This window comes from Strix aluco, chromosome 4 (genome assembly GCF_031877795.1).
Source record: "Strix aluco isolate bStrAlu1 chromosome 4, bStrAlu1.hap1, whole genome shotgun sequence".
In the NCBI taxonomy this organism is placed as follows: domain Eukaryota; kingdom Metazoa; phylum Chordata; class Aves; order Strigiformes; family Strigidae; genus Strix; species Strix aluco.
In genome coordinates this window covers 128,441,421-128,450,618 of record NC_133934.1, presented here as the reverse complement: position 1 = coordinate 128,450,618, position 9,198 = coordinate 128,441,421, and the positions used below count along the sequence as shown (strand labels likewise).

The following is a 9,198-nucleotide window of genomic DNA, read 5'->3' as shown; positions in this document are numbered from 1 at the left end:
TCCCATGCCTGCACCCAGCACCTCGGAGGCATGGCTGGACCAGGAGATAGTCCCCAAAAACCTCCTCCAACCCAGGCTCTCCCCATTGTCCCAGTACTGAGCAGCAGGAGGACAGGAACAGCAGTGTCCCCTGGTCCTTTGGGGTTTCCAGACAGCTGGTGCATCCAGGGGCAGCACCCGCCGCCAGAAAGGGCAGAATTTTGTCATAGTTCCTCCTCCTCTCCCCAAGCAACCCATTTCTGCTGAATTTGGCCTTCTGGCTTTGTCTGGCAGGCTGGTGTTTGTCGAGGGGACTTCCTTGTGGCGGTGGGGAAGCCCAGCACTTTGGTCTCTCCTCCATCAGAGCCGACCGGCGGGGACGTGCCCTTCGAGGGAGCGTGCGGTGTCATCGCTCGGCTGGCAGCACGTCCCTGGGACCGGCCGTGCCCGGGTGATGGGGAACAGCATCCCCCAGTGCCCTTGGTGCAGGAAGGAGAGCAAAGCCCAGGCGTTTCACTCGGAGAGGCGGCTCCTGGGGTGGCTTTTGGGTTCAAGACGACAGGTTTTTACTCTGAGCAAGGAGAAGAAGGAGTGGCGATATGCAAGCCCCAGCCTGGGGTGAAGGCCATTCTCCGTGGTGTTCGCAGCAGGGCCAGCACCAATTTCTCAGAGCCACTGTCCTCCCAGCCCTTGGGAGTCAGTAAATCAGCTCTCTGGAGCTGCTGCTCCTTCCCAGTCTTCATCCTGGGGAAAACCTGAGGGATCCCACCCCCACTTCTCCCAGCTCCATGCTGCCAGGATCACCCCAAAAGGAGGATCCCCAGGCCTGGAAAGAGGAGCACACTCACGGGGTGCTGGCAAGCTCTCCCCAGCTCGTCATCTGCAGGGACCTGACAGCAATTGGGGGACCAGGGTGCTGGGCCCGCTAAAGAAAGCAGTGGGTGCGTTTTTGAGGTGCTGGCTGGGAGGATATCACCCAGATTTCTTCCCCGAGCAGGCTGAATTCCTTCTGCCCCGGGCCCCAAGCAGGAAGCAGCTGCTGGGTTCGCGTTCAGCCCTAGGGAGGGCAGCACTTCAACGTGTTCAAGGGCTGAGATGCAACGAGTTTTACCTCGATTTTTTCCAGATCTGGGGCTCTCAGCGGCACAGAGCACCCGCCACAGTCCCTGCCCTCTCTGCCGGAGAAACCAGCAGCTCCCTTCATGCAGCATGAGAAATCCAGCCCAGCACTAAAACACACCAGGGCTGATGTCTGGCCCCTCAGACCTTTCCCACTCCTCCTGTCATCTTGATATTTTCCTGTGCTTCGTGTACACTCATCCAGAGTAGCAAAAAGGGGCCTGAAAGCAGTCAACCGTGCTTATTCATCATCACATGTACCCTGCGAGCTGCGGTATGCATTATGAAGTGGAGTTTCTGTGGCTAGCAAGGCCACTTCTTTTCCTGGAAGAAGCTCTGGGGTTTTCTCCGGGAGTTTGCTTCTGGGATGGCGAGGTGCTGGCACAGGCGCGGAGGGGCTGGGAGCCCCGTAATGGGGGGGCTTGGGGTGGGGGACCACCGCACGGCAGGCACGTGGGGTGGGGTGCAGGTAGAAGCAATGCCTGGCCAGGTTGAAGGCTCAAGTCTCCCGAGATGTGGAGAGGCACGGGCACCCCGAGGAGCGAGGGCACATGGCACACTGCTCCCCGATGAAGTGTGGGGTGCTGGGCAGCGGATGGGGCCCCTGGGGTACCTCTGGGGTACCTCTGACTGTTCCCTGCCTTCCCTACCCCAGTGCAGCAGCAGGGCTTAGCCCCAGCCCTCCACCCTGTAACCCCCCCAGGGGCTCAGCCCCAGCCCTCAACCCTGTAACCCCACTCAGGGCTCAGCCCCGACCCCCCTTAGTCCCCCCCGGACATGCCCCTAACTCCCTTACCCGTAACCATCCCCAGGGCTCAGCCCTGGCCCCTTACCGGGGTGCTCCTGTACCCCCCCAAGGTGTTCAGCTCCAGCTCCCTACCCTGTAACCCGTCCACCCCAGGGACTCAACCATGCTCCCCCCTTACCCATACTCTGTCCTCTACCCCATAACCCACCCCCTGAGGAACTCAGCCGTGTCCCTCTTACCTGTACCCTCCCCAGGGGCTCAGCCCCCATCCTCTACCTGCACCAACTCCCCCTCCAAGACACTCAGCCCTGCCCCTCACCTGCAGCCCCTTCCCCCCCCAGGGGCTCAGCTCTAGCTCCCTACCCTGTAACCCCCCCAGGGACTCAGCCGTGTCCCCCTTACCCACAGCCCCCAGAGACTCCACCCCATAACCCCCCCCCACTGCCCAGGGACCCCCCCACCCCGCGGCGCTCAGCCCCGGTCCCCTTCCCATCCCTCCTCCCGGGGCTCACCCCCCACCCCCCCACCCCTCCCCAGCCGCGGGGTCTCCAGGGGGGGACACCGGCGCGTCCCCCCACCCCCCAGCCACACTTCGACGGGCCGGGGAGGGCCGGGGGGCGGGAAGGGGCGGCCCCGGGGGCCGTGCCCGGTTGTACTGCACCGCCTCTCCCCTCCCTTCCCTCCCTCCCTCCCTCCCTCCCTCCGCCGGCGGGGGCCACCCGCCCCGCCGGGCCAGTCGCCGCCGGCAGCCGCGGCGTAGCCCGGTGCGGTTCGGGACATCCCATCCCGGTTGGGCTCATCCCGGTCGGGGATATCCCGATGGAGACGGAGGGTTACCGGTGCCGTAACAACCGGTACATCGAGAGCGGGCAGTCGGCGGTGCCCAGCTCGGTGTTATTCGCCGCCGGGCTTTTGGGCAACGTGTTGGCGTTACTGCTGCTGGGTCAACACCGACGGCGATCCCGGTCCCCGGGTGGTCGCCCACCGAGGGTCTCCGCTTTCTACGTGCTGGTGAGCGGGCTGGCGGTCACCGATCTGTTGGGCAAGTGCCTGCTCAGCCCCATCGTCCTGGCCGCCTACGCCTACAACCGCAGCCTCAGCGAGCTGGGACCGGGCGGGCGCACCGAGGGCGAGCCGGGTGTCCTCTGCCAGCTCTTCGCCTTCCTCATGGCCTTCTTCGGGCTAGCCCCCACCCTGCTGCTGCTAGCCATGGCGCTGGAGTGTTGGCTCTCCTTGGGGCATCCCTACTTCTACCGACGGCATCTCACCCGGCGCCTGGGTGCCACGTTGGGGCCGGCAGCGGCGGGGCTCTGCGCCCTTTTCTGCGCCCTGCCGCTCTTGGGTTTCGGGGTGCCCATGCAGTACTGCCCCGGGACGTGGTGCTTCATCCGTATGGCCGGCGGCGGGCCGCGCCAGCTGGGTTTCCCCGTCCTCTACGCCAGTTTGATGGGCCTGTTGGTCTTGGCCATCGGCGCCTGCAATGTGAGCAGCATGCGGCACCTCTACAGCATGGCTCGGCGGCAGCCCCGCCGCGGGCCCCCCGCCGCCACCGCCCCCCGCATGGAGGAGCTCGACCACCTCATCCTGCTGGGGCTCATGACCGTCCTCTTCACCATCTGCTCCTTGCCGCTCATCGTGAGTAATCCCAGTGGCCCCCTCCCCCGGTACAGCCCCCTGCACCACCCACCACCCCCGGGGGCTTGGGTGGTTGCTTTGGGCTCCCCCCCAACCCCGAATACCCACCACCCCATCCCCAGGGGTCAGTCGTTGTATTACCCCCCCTGAAAAATAATCCCCCCTTCCCACCACCTCCTCCCAAGGAGGCTGGATTGTTGCTTTGACCTCCTCGGAATAGTCCCTCACCCCGTGCATGGGGGTTAGGTCATTTCCTAAAGCCCCTTGGAATAACCCCCCCATCGGCACCACTCAGTCCCAGGGGGGTCAGGTTGCTTTTGGAATAAACCCCGGCACCACCACCTGCTCCTGGGGGCATCAATTTGCCCCCCCCCCCCAAATGCACCCCCCACCTGTCCGCAGGGGTCAGGTCATTGCCTAAACCCCCTTGGCATAACCCCCGCCGTCACCACCACTCAGCCCGGGGGGGTCAGTTCATTGCTTTGGCCCCTTGGAATAAACTCTGGCACCACCACCCACTCCTGGAGGTGTTGGTCGGGGGGGGGGGTGTCACTGCTTTAGTCCCCTCTGTATAGCCACCACTACCACCCTGTCCCCAAGGGTCAGGTTATTGCTGTAACTCACTCAGAATAAACCTTCCTCCCTGTTCGGGGGGGGTTGCCCCCCTCTGAATACCCACCACCACATCCCCAGGGGTTAATTTATTGCTTCGACTCCCGTGGAACAGCCCCTCATCACCACCACTCTGTGCCGGAGGTGTCGGGTAATTACTTTGACCCCGCCCCGAGCGTCCCCCACCCTGTCTCAGGGGTCTGGCTGTTGCTTTAACCCCTGTGGAATAACCACCCCCCACTACCACCACCCCGTAACAGGATGGGGGGGCTAATTCATTGCTTTAATCCTGCTGGAATAACCACATCACCACCACGCTGTCCTGGGGGCTGTTTCATTGCCTAAACCTCCTCGGGAATACCTGTGTGTGTTCCCCCCCCCATCACCACCAGCCTGTCCTGGGGAGGGTCAGGTCATGGCGTTGCTCCCCCCACCCCGAATACCCACAGCCAGCACCATGTCCCCAGGGATTAGTTCATTGCTTTAACCCCCCATGGAATAACCCCCCCCATCACCATCACTCTCTCCCAGAGGTGTCAGAGGGGGGGGTCGTGTAATTATTTGCCCCCCTCCGAGTGTCCCCCATCCCATCCCAGGGATCTGGTCATTACTTTAATCCCACTGGACTAACACCCCCCCCCCCCCCACGTCACCACCCCCCCTGTTCCTCTGGGGTTGCCCGAGAGGTGTTGAAGGTTTTGGGGGGGTCAGTTCATAGCTTTAGCCCCTTGAAATAACTCCCCCCCACCCCAGTGCCTATTCCTAGGGAGGTTCATTGCGTTAGACCCTTCAATAACCCCCCCATCCCAGTAAGTAAATCTAGATCCTTTTAAACCACCCTGGATTTCCCCACTTGGGGGAAATATTCCCTGGAATCCTCCCCCTTCTTCCTCACAAGGCCCCGCTGGTGGGGTGAGGGTGGGAGACCCCCCCAGCACGACAGAGCCCTTGTTGCCCCCCCGCAGTGCCCCACGGCCTGGGGCCGGATCCTGCCTTGCCGTCACCCACGGTGAGCAGAGCTGGGACTATCCCAAAATCAGGGGTGGGGGGGTGCAGGTGCTGCCACCGCTCCGGGTAACAACTTCCACCTCTGCTCCCTGTCCCCTCTGTCATCCTCTGGAGCCATATGGTGACACGCCAGCCACCAGCAGCCCCAGCACGACGGGGCTCATACTGGTTTTGTAATAACCCCAGCAAAAGCCCTCAAATAAGCTGAGCTTCAGGCCAGACCGGGAGGTCAGGTCCAGAGACCTTGTTCTCAGGGAGCTGCAGTGAGATCTTTCTTCATTTTTCCCTATTTCTTTGTTTTTTTGACAGATCCGGGCGTACATGGGGGCTTTTGCCGCCGATTTCAACGAGAACGCTGACCTCAGCGCCCTGCGCTTTCTCTCTGTGAACTCCATCGTGGACCCCTGGGTCTTCATCATCTTCCGCACCTCCGTCTTCCGCATGTTCGTCCGCAGGGTTTGCAGGAGGTTGAATTCCCGAAAAGCCTCCCTGAAAGGGTCCGGCTCGGAGGGGGACGGCCAGTTTTGTCCCCTGGGCTGGCGCAGGACAGACACCCCGCAGCTCGGCTTCCCCTGAGCGCGTGGGTTTTGCAGAAGCCGGCGGCTGCTGGTGAGGATGAGGAGCGAGCCTTCGGCCCCTCGCCCCCACCCCGGAGCATCCCGGGGCATCACGGGGCTGTCGCAGGCGGGGACGATGTCTGGCTCGCAGCGAGGGGTGGGCATGAAGTGTTTCTGCCCCCTCCCTGGGCTGCGTTTCACCACGGAGAGGAACCAGGGGTGCTCCCAGGTATCCGTGAATATTTCTGAGCAGCAGCACTTTGTGGAGGGTTTGGGGAGCACCCAGCTCCAGGAAAGCAGGAGGGTTTTGGTGTGGCTTCAGGGCAGAGGGGACACACAGGGAGGAGAGGGCGGGGGGTGTCCCCCCCCCCCGTCAAATAAAAGTGGTTCGGAGCCCTGCACCATCGCCTTGTCCTGTGCGTGAACCCCTTCCATGCCAAGGGGGATTATCCAGAGCTGGTTTGGGGTGTCCCCAGCCTGGGCGAGGGGGGTGTGAGGGAGCCTTTGGGCGTTGTGGAGACTTCAGCAGCAGCTCATGGCCACGACAAGGAGCCAGAGGGCAGGGGGGTCCCTCCCTGGGATGCCCATTGTCCCTCCCCGGGACGCCCGTCATCCCTCCCCTGACCCCGTATCCCATGAGCAGGGCTCTGGTTTCTCTGCTGTGGCTTGCTCTTCACTTGAAAATTGATTTCTCCAAGTGCTAATGTTGCATTTGTGTTATTCAGGCGGCTACCTGTCCTGCTGTAATTATTTTAATTCAGTATTTATGATCATCCTGAGCTCTAATAAGAGCAGTAATTGAGAGAAAGCAGAGCCTGAGATGTATAACCTCACGGCACAAACATGCAAGCAAACACTCATTTTAATGAAAGACCCATTTCCCCTCAACCGCACGTATTAACTGGATTTAATACTTGCCTCAAGTGACCATTTAGGCCAAAAAAATTATGATAACCGAAGTCCCCATCTGCTTAGTGTCCTTGGAGAAGACAGGGCAAATACTTCTCTCCCTCTATTTAGCTAAGCCTTGCAAGGTGCAGTCGTGTTCCTGCCAGTTTTCACGCGATATTTACCCTTGGTGTCAAATGGAGTCTGTTTTTGAAGGAAGAAACTCATGCAAATCTGTCTTGGGTCTTTTTGGAGGTATCTGGTTGGGTTGGCTCTGCCTGTTTGACCAGCCAGGTTCTCCTGGCTGGAGGAAAGGGCAGATCTGCGTTTGGGGATGTACTGGGGGGACCTACAAGCTCCCTGCTCGGTGCCTCTCATCATGGTTTTCTAAGGCGAAAGAAATGAAATGAGGGTTGGTCCGCGTATCAGTTTCATGTTACTGGCGTGTTATTGACTTGGAAATGGCTCACGTGGGACTGCAGAGTCAACAGCACGGAGCCTGCGCTGTGGCTTTCACCAGACCTGTTTTGCCACGGCAGGAAGAAGGCCAGGTGAGATAATGGCTCTGCAAAATCTTGCTGTTGTCCCCCCCAAGGCTGGGGTCTCCTCCACCATATGGATCCACGCATGGCTCAGGACAGACGGAGCAGGCACGGCCAGGCTAGGAGCGTGAGCTGTGGGTGCTCAGTGTGTGTCCCGGCTGGGACAGACCATCATCTGCCCATGACCCCAACGAGGATTCACTCCTGGGGAGCCTCCCAGGAGAGGTCCCTGCCCCACGATATGTGTATTTAGAGCCCAGGGCAACCATGCTCCGTGGAAAGCAGCAATTAAATTAAAAAAACCTCGCAGCTTCTTTATTAAAGTGCATGAATACAGACTCCATCCGAGCCCTGAGATGATGCACACACCACGGTGTCTGACCCAGCCGTGAGTTTATCATCAGAGGAAAGAAATCGTGGAGCCAACCGAGCGCAGCGGGGGCTTGCAGGCAGTTGGGGTGACCCCCCTGTCCCCGCATCGTCCTCACTCCCCAGCTGGGCCCATGCACATCCTGGCGACCTTGACGTGCTCATCTGACTTTGGTAGCACTTTTAATCGGGGTTCTGCCCTTACTGGTGTCCTACCTGCCCTGGGAGCAGACTTGGAGTCTCCAGCCGGCCACTGCTGCCTCTGGGCAAGCCAAGCTCCAGCTCCAGCCAACGAGGCTGAAGGCCAGGCTGCCCTCAGAGTGGATAAATCACTCCTCGGCCTGTTCCTGGGGCCTGGGACTGCCATATCGTGGTCCTCTCCAGAGATGGCAGCACGTCCCCAGCCAGGACTGGGCTCTGAGCCGGCCTAAGCACGCTGGGCACAGCTGCTGCAAGGAGGGGGCTGCCACTCTCCACCCCAAGTCTCTCCCTTGGGCAACCCCCTTTTTCATGTCCCAACACATATGGTTTGGGGCTGCAGGAGTTACATCAAAGCTCAGAGCCCCTTCTGGTTACTGAGCTTGGCAAAAAATGAAAACAAAATTAAAGGAAAATAAAAATTAAAATAAAAAAACCCCGCAACCGCGCCGTTTAGTTCTAAATGTGACTAAACAGGACGATTCCTCAGAGGCTCAGGGCTCTTGGGCCAAACGCTGAAGAGGTGAGAGCTGCTGTGCAAGGCCCCCCCCGCCCCCCGATCGCATCCTCCTCCCAGGCTCCTCGCGCTGCTCAGTCATTCCCCGCGGGCCCCCTCCGTGCCAGATTGATCCTCAAAGGGATGGACCTAATGCTTAATGGAGGCAATAAAGAGACGCTGCTCGCCTCAAGGCTGCTTTTTTTGGAGGTGTTGCGCCGTGCCCGCTGCCCTCCAGCAGCGCCGGGTGCCCTGTCCCACGCTCATGGTGTCACTGGTGTCACCAGCATCACCCAACCCTTCATCCTGCTCCTTTCCTGCACATAAATCAAGCACGGTCAGGTTTTTTGGTTGTTTTGGGTTTTTTTTTCAGCTCGTAAAATCCAGGCACAACTTTGGACAAGCTCATTTCCCAGCAAATCATTTAGTTCTTGCAGAAAGCCCTTTCGTTGTTGGTTTTTGTTTTTTGTTTTTTTTTTTTTTTTTAATTGTCTGCCTGCATTTTTCAGCCATTCTGGAAGCAGGAAGGCGCGTGCCTGGGCAGGCAGCAGCGCCGGGGCTGCCAGGCACCCGAGCCAGGGTGCTCAGCCTGCGGGGCTCTACGACACAACCAGTCGGTGAGAGGTTTGATTTTTTTTTCTTTTTTTAAAAACCCATTCGCCCAGGTGCTTGCACAGGACGACAAGCCGAGGCACTGAAACGTGGACCCGCCGCGCCGGTGCTCAGCTCTGCTTTTCCAGGGTGGTGACTGGGGCTGCTGGCAGCACCGGTGCATGAGATAAGGGACCGGACTGGGTAGACTTTGGAAGAAAAACGATGTCTGGCTTTGCTAAACACAAGTCAGAGGGGTTTTTGGTTTAAAAGGGTCTCCTTGCTGCCCGCGGTGCCGAAGTGGCCTTTGAAAACCCACCAGGGATGGAGCAGGATGCCAGTCCCCTCCCCAACCATAGGCAGCAAACACCAGAGGTTGAGTCCTCCCGGCTTCAGGGTTTACATGAAATTCATCCAACTTTTCTACAAGCCCAAAGCTTTTTCTCCAAGTGGGCC

The 9,198-nt window shown here is 59.8% G+C and overlaps 1 protein-coding gene across 1 annotated transcript; it reads left to right on the top strand.

Moving 5' to 3' along the window:
- Positions 1 to 2,556: 2,556 nt before the first annotated feature.
- PTGDR (prostaglandin D2 receptor) lies at positions 2,557 to 8,273 on the top strand. The gene is made up of 2 exons (XM_074821629.1): positions 2,557 to 3,481; positions 5,411 to 8,273. Exons 1-2 carry the CDS (start codon positions 2,666 to 2,668, stop codon positions 5,675 to 5,677), a joined length of 1,083 nt encoding a protein of 360 aa, XP_074677730.1. The 5' UTR covers positions 2,557 to 2,665; the 3' UTR covers positions 5,678 to 8,273.
- Positions 8,274 to 9,198: the final 925 nt, after the last annotated feature.